We start from the raw sequence: 16840 nt of genomic DNA on the forward strand, positions 1-16840 counted from the left end.
TCCTTGAATAGGCACAACTACGAGTGCCAAGTGAATTGTAGAAAACATACATCAACTGGAAAATAAAAATGGAATTAAAACCGCCTCGACTGTCAAGTTCTTTAGATATTACCAAGTCAACATTATTAGCATACTATGCAATCAAAATTCTTCCTCTTCCATATGGATCTACATATGCATCAACAATGCTCCATCTTTTCCTTGCTTTTATTATATCATATATATATATAACATTTTTTTCATTGTTAAACATTCATTGTTTCATGTTGTTCGATATTTTCTGTGATTTTTTTAAATTTTTAATATAAAAAGTTATATTTGTGTAATTAATATTTTCTTTTATATGTGTATTCTATATTCTTATATAAAATAATCAGTGTTATAAAATTATTTGTTATTGCCTATCAGGAACTTCAGTTTGGCCCTAGATATTGCAGTATGTTGCCAGTGCCCTTTTTTATTGCACCTGCATCCTTAATTTCCATGCATTTAAATGCATGATGAATATTAGCTATCACGATATCAGGTCTTTGACATATTTCTTATTTTCTTCACAGATCTCCAGGGTTAACACAAAAAAAAAATTGAAATTTTCAGAAATTATTATTATTTAATTGCAGGGTATGATTAATGAAAACTGTTCTGAAAATGTAATATTCAAATATGCATATAGACAATAAATGTAAGAAAAGAAAACTAAACTAGATTTTTTTTTTAAACTATAGGACATGATTAATTTATTGAATAAAGCAGGGCCGCCGCTACCATGTGTTGCGGTGTGCTCAAAACACACAGGTGGCCGATTAAGAGAGGCGGCCGCGGACCGTCGATCTTTAAGCAAAAAATCATACTCACCGAGTTTTATTGAAAATAAATCTTCCAAAACATAAACTCATCAAGCTTTAATAACGAAAATAAGCCAAACGTATTTCTTCTCAAATTTGTATTGTATTACAGTATGGTAACAACATAAGGAAATAAACACTTGAGTTGTCAAATTTTGTTCTTTATTGGGTTATGGAATATCCGCTGATGCAGCAAAGAATTGATGATTGAAAAATATTACAGAGGACCAAACTAATAATTGGGGTTGTTAGTTCATGAAAATAACCAATTGTTGGTTAATACTTGCTGTGGCAAACAGATGGCATTCCCCCTATACGAGGAGGGCGTTCTTCCCCCCCCCCCTCCTAGAGACTCGACAGACGAAAAGGAGACATCACCAAGCGCATGCGCAGATATATTTAGCTGTGCCTTAATTTTCTTACATTTGCATTGTAAATTTATAGTAGATGCGAAGAATGGACCACTGCAAGTATGAGGTAACAAATTTTAATTTTAGTTTAAACAACCCTGTGCGATCGCATAGTTTTGCCGATTTTGCGTGTGCGATGTGAAGATGTTATATTTTAATGAATATACTGACTTTTTGTATTTTGTACTTTAAAAAGTGTTACTGTTTTGTTACATTGATACTTACATACTTTTTACCAAAAACTTGCATAGATTCAGTGCAGTTTTATATACTACTATTTAGGTTTTCATTTTCAACCCTTAAAAATGTCTGATAGAAAAACTAAAAGACTGTCAGGTTATCAATATAAACAAAAGAGGAAAGCTAGGCTTGAAGAACAGCAACAACAAAGCGGTGCCTTAGAAAAAATATTTGAAAACTGGAAGTGATAATAGTGATATTAAAAGTGACAATTCAACAACAGATATTTCAAGAAATGTAAGTAATAATGACAATGTAAATATTGTAAATTTTGGTGCATCAACTTCTGTGGGTACTGGGTGCCTAAGAGATGAATCTGTAGTGTGCTTTCAAGCAGGGAAAGACATTTCATTTACTAAAAAAAAATCATGATGTTGATAATCACGAAAAAGAGATAAGAGAAGAATGGGAGAAGGAAAAAGTAGAGCAGACAACTGAAACAGGTATGGACATGGATGCTTTAACTGCTTTTAAATCTTTAGAAAAAGACGATGCTCTTTGCTTAGTTTCTGACGATCCTGGTAAATGGCCTATAAACCTAACCCACAGTCAAGTACAATATATAATTGAAAATTTCCCAAGTCAAGTTCAAAACATAGGCTCTTTGCCTAGTTTCTGACGATCCTGGTAAATGGCCTATAAACCTAACCCACAGTCAAGTACAATATATAATTGAAAATTTCCCAAGTCAAGTTCAAAACATAGCATTTCCCAGAGATGAGCAAAATTTCAGAAAACCAAAAAAATTTCAGTCATATTTTTACCGTACTTTAAGCAATGGTGAAAAAATCCACGTCCTTGGTTATTATATTCTTCATCATTAAATAGTGTTTTCTGTGTTCCATGTAAACTATTTTGCACCGATGTCACAGAGAAAAAAGGAGCGTATATATGGTAAAGAAGGAGTGAACGATTGGCAACACTTATCTTTAATCTTGAAAAGGTATGAGAGCAGATTAGTCCATATTAAATATACTAAACAAATGCATGATTTGAGTGTAGCACTGAAAAAGGGTATGACAATCGACTCGTCCAATCAGCGATTATACGAACTGGAAAAAAATCATTGGCGTGCCGTTATTGAAAGATTGATGCTTATTGTCAGATATTTATCTCGTCAGTGCTTGGCCTTTAGGGGTTCATCACAAAAACTGTTTCAGCCAGATAATGGAAATTTCCTTCAATTGATTCAAATGATTTCCAAATTTGACGCAATTCTTTCCGAACATTTACGTAGAATACAATCCAAAAATTACAAAAACGCGCCTCACTATCTAGGTTGGGAAAACAAAAATGAAATGATTAAGTTATTGGCAACAACTATACAAGAACAAATATTAGACGGAATACGACAGGCGAAATATTTTTCTATAATTCTAGATTGTACCCCAGATATTTCACATACTGAACAAATAACTGTTATAATTCGATGTGTTCCTTGCGCCCCACTAGTTAAGATTTATGAACATTTCTTGGTATTCTGTCCAAATACAACTGGTCAAGGATTATATGAGTTTATAGTAAAAAACCTTCAAGAGCTAAAACTGGATATGAATAATTTACGTGGACAAGGTTATGACAATGGGGCTAATATGCGAGAAAAACACATAGGACTACAGAAAAAAATTTTGGACGCTTGTCCCCGTGCATTTTTTATTCCTTGTATAGCTCACAGTTTAAATCTTGTTTTGAACGAAGCTGCTAAAGTAAGCTTCGAAACAGTTGATTTTTTTTACTTACTTCAGGAATTGTACGTTTACTTCTCAGCATCAGATTATAGATGGAGTATTTTATTAGCGCATATTCCGAAACTTACATTAAAGCCATTATCAGATACAAGATGGGAAAGTCGTATAGAAGCAATCACACCACTTAAAACACAATTAGGTGAAATATATGATGCTCTAGCAGAATTAAAAGATGATGCAACTAGGGATATAATTACGAGAACTTTGGCAAATTCACTGGGTAAAAAAATCAGTACATTTAAATTTATATTTTCAACAATAATCTGGCATGCAATTCTTAATAAAGTCAACGTGGTGAGTAAACTTTTACAAAGTCCAAAATTAAACATTAAATCTTCAGCCAAAGCCCTAGAAAATTTAAAAGACTACTTTGTTGAAATAAGATGTGACGAACATTTCAAAATATTTATGGATGCTGCAAAGCAAATTGCTGCCGAAGTTGAACTAGAAGCAGAATTTCCTCCTCCAGCAGCAAAACGCATTGGAAGAAGAAAAAGAAATTTTGATTACGAACACGAGGATGAAAGCATTTTAGATCCAGAGAGCTAATTCAGAAGTCAAACAACAAAATCAGCGTTATATTCACAAAATTTTCACAGGACTAGTTTCGATGGTTTTACCGAACCATCATCTTCAGCTGCAAAACCGCAAATGAACAAGATAGGAAATAATGATTAGATAAGATAAGAAAGCCTGGACAAGAATAAGCAAGTGGCGCCATCTGTTGGCGAAACCAGAACTAAAACATAATTTCTCTAAAAGCCGAAGGCAAATTTGGATTGGAATTACGATCGTTAACTAGAACAGAAAGATTTTTATGAATGTGAAATGCCTCTAGAAAATCCAGTTCTCCAATGGAAGATGTTTTTTGAATAATTTTGGCAGCAGAAAAATTGAAAGTGTGATTTTCGGACCAACAATGTTGAGCAACAGAAGACTTCTGTGTTTCCTTTTTTCTAACATATGCCTCATGTTCTTTGACGCGAAATTTTAAGGCTCTCTTAGTTTGACCAATGTAAATTAAACCACACTGGCAAGGAATCCTATAAATACCCCAGGAATTCATATCCGGAATGGGGTCCTTGAGTATAGAAGTTGGAATTTTATTGATGGGAGAATAAACAACCCGAAAGTTAAATTTCTGCAAAATATGTGCAACTTTATAGCTAATTGATGGAAAGAAGGGAATGACAACAGAATTTTTATAATCTCCTAAAATAAGAGTGTGGCTTTTAGTGTGTTGAGATGAGAATTTTTTAACTGCTTGATTAATAATGTTGGGTGAAAAGCCCCTGTCAATAGCTATTGCTTTTAAATAATTTAGTTCTTCATCAAGGGCTAGTTTGGAGGAGCAAACTTGAAGAGCACGGAAAACATAGGAATAAAATGAAGCTAACTTTTGTTTAGTCGGATGACATGATTTAAAGTGTGGAAGGCAAACCGATGAAGGTTTACGGTAAACTGTAGTACTGAAGTTGGATGTGTTACGTGTGACCAGAATGTCGAGAAACGGAAGAGAATTGCAAGTCTCAAGTTCAAAAGTGAACTACGCTAAATCCTATCCAAAATTCACTGCCCTTGAACAAAAGTCTTGGTCTAGAACGGAGAATGCAGTTATCCGTCATAAAAACACCCTTGCAGTTAAATTCGAAAAACTTCTTTTACAGTCTTCCAGTTCAAGTAGCTCAAAAAATCTTCCCATTGTAAACATCAAGCCAGTAGTTAATATTTCTAATGTTAGTCTTTCAGAAGAACAAGAGAGAATTCTAAAATATAATTTTAACTTCTCACAAACCTGTAAACCCTCGATTCCAAAGATTTTGGCTCCTATCGAAAAAGCTTTCAAGTTCAGTAAAGTTTCAGATTCACAGAAAGAAATGATTAGGCATCTTATCGCTCATAATGTGAAATTCAATAATAAACCTTTGAAACCAAATCTAACTGCGAGAGAAAGAGCTACAATGCGCGAAATTCATTCTAACCCGGATATTATCATTTCAAAGGCCGACAAAGGTGGCCAGATAGTCGTCATGGATAAGAACACTTACATCGATGGTGTCACTAAACTCTTAAACGAAGGACCATATAATCCGATCCCTAAAGATCCTTCACCTTCGGACTTATCCAAAGTAAAAACTGCGATCAAATCTTCGCAAATCATTTCAAGCAACTTAAAACATTTGCTTATCCCATCTGTTGCGAATTGTGCCAGATTATATGCTCTTCCCAAAATTCATAAAAGTGGTATTCCTTTCCGCCCTATTGTATCAAATTTAGGTACTGCCTCGTATCCATTAGCTAAATATTTAGTTTCTAGATTTTCCACTCTATTAGACAATAACATTTACACCATAAAAAATTCAATAGAGTTTGTAAAAAAGGTTAAAAACATTTCTCCTAGTAATTTACTCATGGTTTCTTTTGATGTAAAATCACTATTCACCAATGTCCCAGTGGAGGGTGCATTAAGATGTCTAGAAACCAGACTTCGCAAATTTCATTTCTCTTGCATCGAAATTGATGAGCTAATTTCTCTCACTCAACTCTGTTTGAAACAAACACATTTTGTTTTCCAAAATAAATATTACAAGCAAACTGAGGGATTAGCCATGGGAAGCCCCCTCAGTCCCATCCTGGCTGATATCTACATGCATTATTATGAATCAAAATTGTTTGAAACTTTAAACTTCCCGGCATGGTTCCGCTACGTAGACGATACTTTTACCCTGTTTGAAGGTAATAAAGATGATTTAAATAGAGTTCTTTCAACAATGAATTCTATTGATCCTGCTATTCAGTTCACTTTTGAACTTGAGACTTTCAATTCTCTTCCGTTTCTCGACATTCTGGTCACACGTAACACATCCAACTTCAGTACTACAGTTTACCGTAAACCTTCATCTGTTTGCCTTCCACCACATTTTAAATCATGTCATCCGACTAAACAAAAGTTAGCTTCATTTTATTCCTTTGTTTTCCGTGCTCTTCAAGTTTGCTCCTCCAAACTAGCCCTTGATGAAGAACTAAATTATTTAAAAGCAATAGCTATTGACAGGGGCTTTTCACCCAACATTATTAATCAAGCAGTTAAAAAATTCTCATCTCAACACACTAAAAGCCACACTCTTATTTTAGGAGATTATAAAAATTCTGTTGTCATTCCCTTCTTTCCATCAATTAGCTATAAAGTTGCACATATTTTGCAGAAATTTAACTTTCGGGTTGTTTATTCTCCCATCAATAAAATTCCAACTTCTATACTCAAGGACCCCATTCCGGATATGAATTCCTGGGGTATTTATAGGATTCCTTGCCAGTGTGGTTTAATTTACATTGGTCAAACTAAGAGAGCCTTAAAATTTCGCGTCAAAGAACATGAGGCATATGTTAGAAAAAAGGAAACACAGAAGTCTTCTGTTGCTCAACATTGTTGGTCCGAAAATCACACTTTCAATTTTTCTGCTGCCAAAATTATTCAAAAAACATCTTCCATTGGAGAACTGGATTTTCTAGAGGCATTTCACATTCATAAAAATCTTTCTGTTCTAGTTAACGATCCTAATTCCAATCCAAATTTGCCTTCGGCTTTTAGAGAAATTATGTTTTAGTTCTGGTTTCGCCAACAGATGGCGCCACTTGCTTATTTTTGTCCAGGCTTTCTTATCTTATCTAATCATTATTTCCTATCTTGTTCATTTGCGGTTTTGCAGCTGAAGATGATGGTTCGGTAAAACCATCGAAACTAGTCCTGTGAAAATTTTGTGAATATAACGCTGATTTTGTTGTTTGACTTCTGAATTAGTATTTATTCGGCGTGTTATTGTGTCTTAATCCAGAGAGCTCTTTTAAAGTCAACTTTTACTTTAAAATTTTGGATGCAACAATTGGGGCTAGAAATGAGAGATTTCAATTATTATACCAACATATTAACATCTTTAAAATTTATATAATATACACGAATATGGCGACCTTAAAGACAATGAACTGAAAGCCCACTGTGCTGAAGCAGAACTAACCTTGACAGACAAGAAGCTAAATCATAGCAACATTAACGGGGCGGAATTATTCGAAGAAATTAAAGCTATGCAACCCCATCTTAAAACTAATATGAATACAATTGGAATTCTTGAATACATACCAGAAAATAATTTATCGTCATCTTTTCCCAATTTAACCGTACTAATTAGAATTTTCTTGACCTTACCGATCACTGTTGCAACTGGAGAACGTTCATTCTCCAAGCTCAAGTTGATAAAAAACTATCTTAGATCATCCATGAGTCAGGAAAGATTATCGGCTTTGGCAACTCTTTCTATTGAACACGAATTGTGTGATACCATAGACCTTAATAGTGTGTTAAAAAAATTTTCGGAAACAAAATCTCGGAGAGTGCAATTTTAACTTTTATCCTAAAAACAATTTGAGAAGTGTTTTAAAGCTCCCAGGTTCTTTTTTTCGCCATTATAAGGTAAGTTTTTTTAAATCCATTTGATTTAGTTCCCACAATTTTACTAATTTTTCTTCATATTTTTAAAACGATTTCGTTAAAAATTAGGTCTATTTTATATTAAGACATTGACTTTTGAAGTTTTATAATTGAGAAAAAAATATTTTTAATACAAATTTGCTGAAAAATTATTTTTTGGAAAAAGGTATAAATTTACATAAATTGTATTCCATTCCAACGATCTTCATTTTGTACTCTAGAGAAGGGGAGAGGGACGGGGCGGCGAAAACTATGTGGGCACACAGGTGGCGGCCCTGGAATAAAGATTTAATCTCAGAGAGAATTTGCTAGGAGGATTTATACAAAGTAGATGAACTTTTGTAAGTTTTAATGATCTGTGGTATGTGAATTGTCACCAAAGTTACTTTGACATCAACTGAAGTTCCTCAAAGTACAAGCACTAAATAATCTTGTTTATTAAATGTTATAATGGCATTCATTACACATCCCCCCCCCCGTCATTGACTTCTAATTAAAAATATAATTTCAAGATTTGTATGGTTTTTCATTTGCAAATAGAACCAGGCCTACCTCATCCATTGTACAGGGTTAAGGACTGTCAGGCACATGCATTTCCTCCAGCACAACTCAATACTTGCTTAGCAATCGTTCCATTATATATTCCAACATCCTCTTCTGACAGTGAAGTTGAAGAAGGATGTGCTTCTCCTCGAATGCAACGGCGTAAACGTAGCAGGCGCCATAATCATGGTAGAGCAGAAACTGCTTGGAGAGAGATAATGTATATTGATGAGCTACCAGAGGTAAGTATATGTTTCCTGTTCAATTTATTTATTTATAACAATATATGCAGCGCAAGACTTACAATTTTTTTTTCCCCATTTTCTTACATATATTGGTTAGCATCTTTAAAAAATTTTCATTTTTCCATTCATTTTTTAACAAGAATCTGTAAACGTTTTAAACGTAAATGAATATAAATTTCTTTAAGATGACCAGCATTGGTTTCAGACAGTTGTGTGCTTCTGTGGAGGTGATCTCCTTGGAATAATGCAATTATTCATGATCAGTTTTTAATTATGCTGGTATTTTGAGAGTAAGTCTTGGGAAGGTAGTTACGATCAGAAGTTTCATTATATTTTTATCACTTTATATGTAGAAGACTAAAAACTTAAAATGAAGATAGATATTCTATTATTTGATATTAGCTTTCCCCCTTGTAATGGTGGGCCATCACCTAACTTCAGCTTGTCCTCTAGTAAGGCCAGAAGTGGTGATCACTTTATTATGGAAGCACCTAATAGGTGGGTCACCTTTACCTTCTATGAAGGCACAGACAGTTACAACCATGCCTTCTCACGGGTTCGAACCCAGGCCGTTCAGTAGCATAGTTGGCTCTCCTAACAACTATACTATCTGGGTGACTACGTCAGCTTTTGATTATATTAGTATTGGAACATTTTATAAATAGCAATATCTGAATTCTTTTATGCTTTCAAAAAAATCTTAAAAATTAGGTATGTGAAAATGTTAGTGTGAAATTCTTATTAGTACAAATGCATAACTAATTTATTTAGTTTATTTTAATTAACATGTTATATCTCGTGCAAATCTAGAGAGAGGGGGCTCTGGCAACTTAGGCTTGGAATGCAGTGATCTTGTTGCTTTAGACAGGTGTGCTGACTGCCGATTAATTTATTTTTCATTTATGTTTACATGAAAAGACACTTTATCTCAGGAGCCAGGTTAATCTTTAGTATTTTTACATGTGAATATTGAGCTGTTATTATATTATCAAGCTGTAAGTTGAGGAACTTTAGATTTGTCATTCTCTTTAGTTATAAACATTAGGCTGAAACATCAATAAATATTTTACTTAGTTTTGTTAGTATATATTTTTGTTAGTTACTGTATACATCATTATGGAAGCAATCTGCACCCAATCTTCATCAAGTTTTTGAAATCTTTAAGACAGATACAAAAGATGATATAGAGATGTGAGCCATTATATTTTAGCTGGAAGCAGACAAGCAGAAAAATATGATGTATTTAGAGAGAAAGCTTGGGAGTAAGTCAAAAGTTATGGTTTCCTACAACGTTTTGATTTCAATTGGAACCTTATTTGTTGAATGGTTAAAACGAACCTGCATTAGAAGTCTTATGTAAGATGATATGCCATGGATTAATTTGAATTACGTAGATAGTTATAAGCAGTTAGAATTTTTAAGACAGGAAGGGGAAATATTCAAATTAAAATGAAAAATTTTATGAGCTACTGTCAATTAAAATTAGAAGTTCATTTCATGTATATATATAGAGAGAGAGAGAAATCGGGCATATTTTATGCATTTTACATGACAATGCCATCTATAACCATCAGGCATCATTAAAATTAATTGTTTCTTCTTTTGCATCTTAAATTATTGGCACACATCCCTAAATTTGTGGTGTTAATTTTGTTGTTGAGATTCTTAGATGTGTTTGTAAATACCCATTGGTGATGCTTAGCCATAGAATGTTTTCTATATTTAGATTCACGATTTATCATTGATAATATTTGTTTACATGTATGCGTTGATCCAAAAATAGCCAACATTTCTTGAACAAAATGCTTAAGTTTGTAAAATTTGTCCAAATTAAAAGTATTGTAACATTTGTACATTTCTTTATGGCTGTACAATAAATTCTCTTTATCCAGTATCATACTGCATACGTATAATCTGAAGTTGTAGCTTACTTTGTGTGTGCTCTCAATTTCCACTGAAAATGGATTACAAACTATCGGCAAATTTTTTTTTCAATTTTTCAACAATTGCCAGATTTTCCTAATAAAGGGTGATCTACAATCTGTGACAAAACTGGAAGTTATAAATCTTGTTCACAAGCTGACGAATTTTAAATGTGTCATTCAAATTTATTTAATTTAAAGAAGTATCAAAAGATAGAAAAAGTAAGCTATTTTTAAAAATATGTTTATTGCTCATGATCCACATGAAAATAAAATCTATCTACATGTGGCCTGTGGGCCTTAGTTTGACTGGATCTGAGTTAAAGAAGCTTTGAAATAAAAAAGTAGTTAGCCATTTAGAAACACTACAGGCATTTAGGGATGGAACAAGATAGCTAAACATTTCAAAACAGGCACAATTTTAAATAATTTAGAGACAGTTTATAGAATAGAAGCAATTTATTGACTCTACTGAAAGAAGCTGGGACAGAAGGAAAAAAACTGCTTTTCATGATCAGCTGTTGTCTGTAATTGCCCATTACAACAAGAAATCAAATGTTATCAACTGAGTTTAGAGTTTGCAGCTGCTACTGAAACTATTGTACCATAGAAAGCAATTTACAGAAGATTTAATGACAAAGGCCTCTCTGTCAGAAAGCCAACAGTTTGTGTGCCAGTGACTTCAGAATTAAAGACAGCTAGTTTAAGATAATACAGAGAACAATTGCTCGAATTTACAATAATGGACATGTGCTATCTCCAATGAAAGTCAAGTCAGTTTTAGCAACTGATCCTAAACCCATGTAAAAAAACATCCCATCAAAATTAGAGAATGTTATTGGTCAAAGGAATAATGGTTGATATATGTACTTACTTTGTTGTGCATGTTTGGTAAAGGATTTTAGTCTGTCTAACTATATGAAGTGTTGAAAACTCTACATAACACTTTCTAGAAGGTATTGTGTGTCTGACCCCCCCCCCTTTTTTTTCGTTGTGTATCACCATGAAACAAACCTGATTGCCGCATTAGTTAAAACCAAAAACACTCAGAAAATAACTGGCCGGTTAGATTTTCAAAATAAAATCCTACGGACAGTATATCGAACATTCTTAGAACAGATTTGCATAGCAAAATTCTCTTCTCAAAGATCTCTGTGCCTTCAAGATCATACTGATAAAGAAAATTTCCTTGTATTTTAATTAAGCACGTTATTGAGAGCTTGAAATTGCATTGTGATATGCATATATAAGTTAAAACAGATTCCTGGTCTCTCTTAACTTGCTCTAAGCTCTTAAGCTTGCATTTACTTTTGAGGTATTCACTTTTTCCTAAATTTCATTATTACATATGTATTGGCTCATAATATAGTTTTGTGCTGTATGCAGTTATATTTGATCTCTTAGTTTGTTTTTATTTGTTATGATTTCATGCCAAATTAATACATTCAATTTCATTCAATATTTTTTAAGAAATTAGTATTGGAATCTTATAAATACAGTTTTGGACATCAATGTAGAAAGGCTTATTAGAGTAATTTTCAAATTAATTGCAATCTCTGGAACTTTGAAGATTTACAAAATCCTCCTTTCATTTTGATAAAAGTTTTGGCTGTGAAAAATTGAATCAGAAGAATGAACAGAATCTCCATTATTCCTTATAGCGTTCCATGCTTTTCGTATGCTTTCCTTTCCGTAAATCCGGCCGTGATAGGTTACGTTTTGTTGATGATGACAAAGTACGCTAGGGCTATCTGCCAAACCGAAGGGATGTCTTCATGGAAATCTTTCTGTGAGGAAACTGGCTCTGGCTCGTATCAACGTTTTACATGGGCGAAATTACGAAAATGTCAATACAACCATTCTGTTCGCTTAGAATCGAACCCAGCTCTAACCAGGCCATATGAGTGAAAAGATTTGTGTCTCCAATGTGCGTAACTCCATTTAAAGAGACCGTTTGACATAACTCTGCGAACTTTATGCATTAAGATTTATTTTTCTTTTAGACAACATTTAGTCAAAACAGTAATAGAGCTATATCAGCTTTTAAAGTTGAAATATCAGATATTAGAAAGCAAGCTTTGTATTATGTGGAGTCTGTAATTTGATTTACATTATTATTTGGCTCACTTGGACTATGGCTATCAGCCCAAGGCAAGGGATAATTCTTATTATATATACTTGAAAAGGAAGCATTTAATTTTAATTGAAGATATTGATGTCATTATCACATATAATTATTATTTTTTAATATTATATGAAGTTGGCTGATTTAATAATGTTCTATAATGTTAAATAGAATAAGAGAGAATTTTAATTTCAATATGTAATATTTTTTGACACTTTCAGAGCGAAAAAATTGTATCTGTTACTTCCAATATCTGGGGAACCAAATTCAAAATCCTTGGTCTTGTTCCATGGCTTCCTTCTGTTCTTGGCACCGTAACCTACCGAACAAGTTTACTCCACTTGCAACCTCGCCAGATGACACTATTGATGAAAGAATTAAGGGGTCCTCAACCACGTGAGAGTTGCCCTGCAGGACCTGATGGGAAAACAGCTTCCTCAGTAGTATTCTCTGAGGATGAAGATGATCCTGGGGGTAATTAATTTTTTTAATTGTATTGATGTATGAGTAAAATATTGTTATGTTTTCTTGAGTTTACATTCGTATTTTTAAAAAACAATATGCCATCAAATTGCTATATATGCTTTAAACATTAGTAGCAAAAATTATTAAATTTAACTATTGCAATTGAATTGATTTTTTATAATTCCTGGCATAATGTTACATATACCCTTTTGTGGATATCTTTGTTTATTCATTCATAGGACACATCATATAGCTGTGGAGCAGCATATAATGCTTTCACAACCTTTGCATGCTGCAGAAAATCTCAGAGCTAAATTTGTCTAAGACACGATTTTATCAGTAAAGCTTAAGCGGCTCTTTTTTGCTCAGAAACTTATTTATGTGTGAACCTGAAATGTAATGACATGGAAGGTCACATACTCGTCACATTTCTAGCAATTTTTAGCATTCTATAGCATTAAGTGACTATACAGTGATAAAAAAAAAAGTGTGAGAAAAATGTAAAGGCAGGTAGATGGTGCCAAAATAAACATATTTTGTAATGGAATGTTTGTGCGAAAATGGCACATTGGGGTGATATAGGTTGCTGTTGATTAGTAGATAAAAGCAGTCTCCTGGACTTAAGATGTTATTTCCCATATGAATTTCTACTAGTATGCATCACTACATGATCACAGAGCTTAGCAACTGTTCAAAGGAAATACTCAGAAATTGCTCTCTGGTTTTCTTTTGAGTGGCTGCTCCATTTCTGCCCATAGCCTCATACATAAAATTAATATCAATGAGTTTTGTATTCATGTAGTGATGCATATAGCTCAAAATCCACGTGTGGAATCAGCTAACAATTTTTACCTGCTGATCTCAATAGTATTGTGTATCACCTCAATGCATGATTTCCGTACACACATTGCATTACAAAATATGTTTATTTATTTGTTGTTTACTTAACATTGTACCAGGTAGTTTTGAATTACCCTGTGTAAATGCGAAGAATTAGGCATGATTCTTTGCGTTTAAACTGCTGAAATCTTATTATAGTAAGTAATTTTGTTCAAAAAATTATGTACAATTGTTTTTGAAAAAATATAAAAATTTATAAATTTTTAGGTTATTTTATTTTTTAATTAATTTTATTATTGTAAAATGGTTGAATATGCTACTTGATGTTAAAAATTGTTTTTAATTTTCAGATACTACTTATGAAGATAGTATACCTATTGCACCAATGACTCCAAAGAAACAACAAAGAAATGCTACTTTTCGTTGTCACTTGAATCAAGAACATGAACAAAATGGTGTTTTTTCTAACTGCAACAATGGAGATTATGTGAACTTCATTCCTTCTGAAGAGTTCCTTACTTTTGAAATCACAGGAGAAAAAGGAGTGCATGTTATTAGTCTCCAACGTGCAGAAAGCAGTAGTGTTGTATCTGTGGCAACACAAACTAGTGTCTCTTGTGTTCCAGACTTACAGCCTGATCCTGTTCTGTCTACCATTCCATCCAGCTCAAATGGCTCAGGGTTATTCTTTCCAGGAAAGAGTTTAGAAAAAACTGGTGATGAATCAAAGTGTTTTGCCCAAGCTACACCTGTTTCTCAAATAAAAGAATGGACATCAGTTGGAGGGAGTTCTCTGGATTTAGACTTTAGTGAAGATTTTACAGCTGCTAGTAGTGATTCTTCTAAGGATGTTTCAGCACAGAACAGCCTATCTGAAAATGAAAATTCCAATCTTTCTTCTCAATCAAATTCTAGTACTTCTGTAGATAGTAAAAATGTGTCTTGTTACGTGAGTGTTGCTTCCTGCAGTTCACAGCCTGGTGGTTTAATACTGGACAGTACATTCAGAAGTAGCTTACAATCTCCATTAGCAACCAGACGAATCATTGAAGTTAATTCCAACTCTTGTAATATTCAAAAACCTTTTTGTATATTACCATCTTCATTACCTATCCAAAGTCTGCAAAGTAATGAATCTCATAGTGGTGCCACAAACTCAAATATTTCTCCAAATCTAGAAAGTTTTAGTCAGATTTCTAAAAAAAATCTAGATATGAAATTTATTGATGATCCTGAAACACCTTGTTGTGAAAAAGTTTCTTTTCCAAATAGTCAAAGTTCCTCATTAATTGTGAGTAGAAGTCATAGCGCCAATCAATTACATGCTGCTGAGTTTACTAATGTCCGTGAACGCAGTGGTACTTCATTCAAAGGCTCATGTCGCCGACTAACTCTAAAACCAAAACCTCCTTGTGGAAAGATGCACTGTCATGAGTGTAATGAAGGAGAGAAAACTTGTGATAGCCAGTCATGTGATGCCAGTGGTGTTTCTGTGGGTGAAGAAGGATTTTTTGATATTGCATGTTCCTGCCCTATTGAAAAAAAGCCTGCAGCCAATCCTGTGCAAGTTTCTGAAAATACTTCTGCAAAATCTGGAACAAAAAGTATACTGAGAAAAGATTTTTATAGTTGTGAAGATGTTAATAAAATCTCAGAAGCTGTAAAAAAACTCAAATGTCTAAAAAATCTAGATCAAGGCATTGCAAAATCAGAAAACTCAAGCCCCGTCCGGCATGGGAGTGAAGTGCCAAGTGAAAGTACTGATCTGTCAACATCATCCTTTCTGCAGGAACACCGGGCTAGTTATCTACAAGCAGAGGATACTAGTGAAATGTCTGATTCTTCGACTACAGTGAGTCGAAGCATACCATCATCACCAGTTGTGACACGTAAGAAGAACCAAAGACGTGGTTTATTATATAGTCCTTTATTATTAAGGAAAATGCGTCGACAGAGGTTGGTTGACAGTTCAGATGAAGAAGGAGCGTTTAGTGGAGATGATATGGCAGGAGAAAATTTTAAAGATCTTGAAAGCTTTCAGAAGGCATACATACGCAGAAAGGTTGGTGATGTTTGTGTATTGTAACTCTGTATATCACTGACATCCATGAGCTACCCATATTTTACAAAGTTGAGCAAAAAAAAAAAAAAACAATCTCGGATGGTACAAATTTTAAACAGAACCCTTATTTATTTCAAGGAAAACTGATATATTCCCTGTTCTTCAGAGAGTAGAATTTTTGCTCTTTGAAGAAAAGTAATTTATGTCAGTCACCATATCAAAGCAGTTAAATTTTTATGTAAATTCTATATCAACACCAATCAAAAGGGTTTTTAATAATTTTATATTTTAACTGATGCATGTGTGTTTCCCCATTTTCATGTAAAATATATCTTATGTTTAAGAAAATATTTTTTAAATTATTTTCAATCTAATTTATTTTTAATTTTTTAATATTTCATTTCATTAAATGCAAGTTCTTCTAATTTGATCCAATTATCATCACAACTGATTCAAATTTCCTTTAAAAACAAGATCAAGATTTCTGCATTCCTCTAACTAAATTTTGATATCTGTAAATAAAATTTTTAAAGGAACTGAAAAAGTTCAATTCTGAAGTCTTAAATTCTTAAAATCTTCTTATAAGTTCATATTTTGTAATCCTAGAAAGGAATAGGAAAAAAAATAATGTTAAATTTTTTTGTACTTCAAGTATTGTAGCAAATAAGAATTAAAATTCATAATCAAATATTTTGTCTTCTCTAAAAAACATTTATTTATTTAATATTTGTAACTTATTAAAATAAGCAATATATAATTGTAGTAAAAATATAATAGTTTTATAAAAGTACTATGATAACAAAGTATTAAGCTTTCAAAGTTAGAATACTGTTGTTTTAATGTAGATTAATTACATTTGCATTAATTAATGATTTTAATAAAGTGTATGAAGAAGAAAACTTCTTGAGA

At 33.0% G+C, this 16840-nt stretch overlaps 1 protein-coding gene across 1 annotated transcript in view; it reads left to right on the top strand.

Moving 5' to 3' along the window:
* Tusp (WD40 superfamily protein Tusp) overlaps positions 1 to 16840 on the top strand; it is a 97814-nt gene that overhangs the window by 44182 nt on the left and 36792 nt on the right. Inside the window, exons 8-10 of the mRNA XM_035358549.2 lie at positions 8270 to 8514; positions 12786 to 13038; positions 14220 to 15931. Coding sequence (XP_035214440.1) covers positions 8270 to 8514; positions 12786 to 13038; positions 14220 to 15931 — 2210 coding nt within the window. The remainder of the gene's footprint in view (positions 1 to 8269; positions 8515 to 12785; positions 13039 to 14219; positions 15932 to 16840) is intronic.

The sequence above is a fragment of the Stegodyphus dumicola genome, chromosome 9 (assembly GCF_044657685.1).
Source record: "Stegodyphus dumicola isolate Sdum_Otavi_A_Nest chromosome 9, ASM4465768v1".
In the NCBI taxonomy this organism is placed as follows: Eukaryota; Metazoa; Arthropoda; class Arachnida; order Araneae; family Eresidae; genus Stegodyphus; species Stegodyphus dumicola.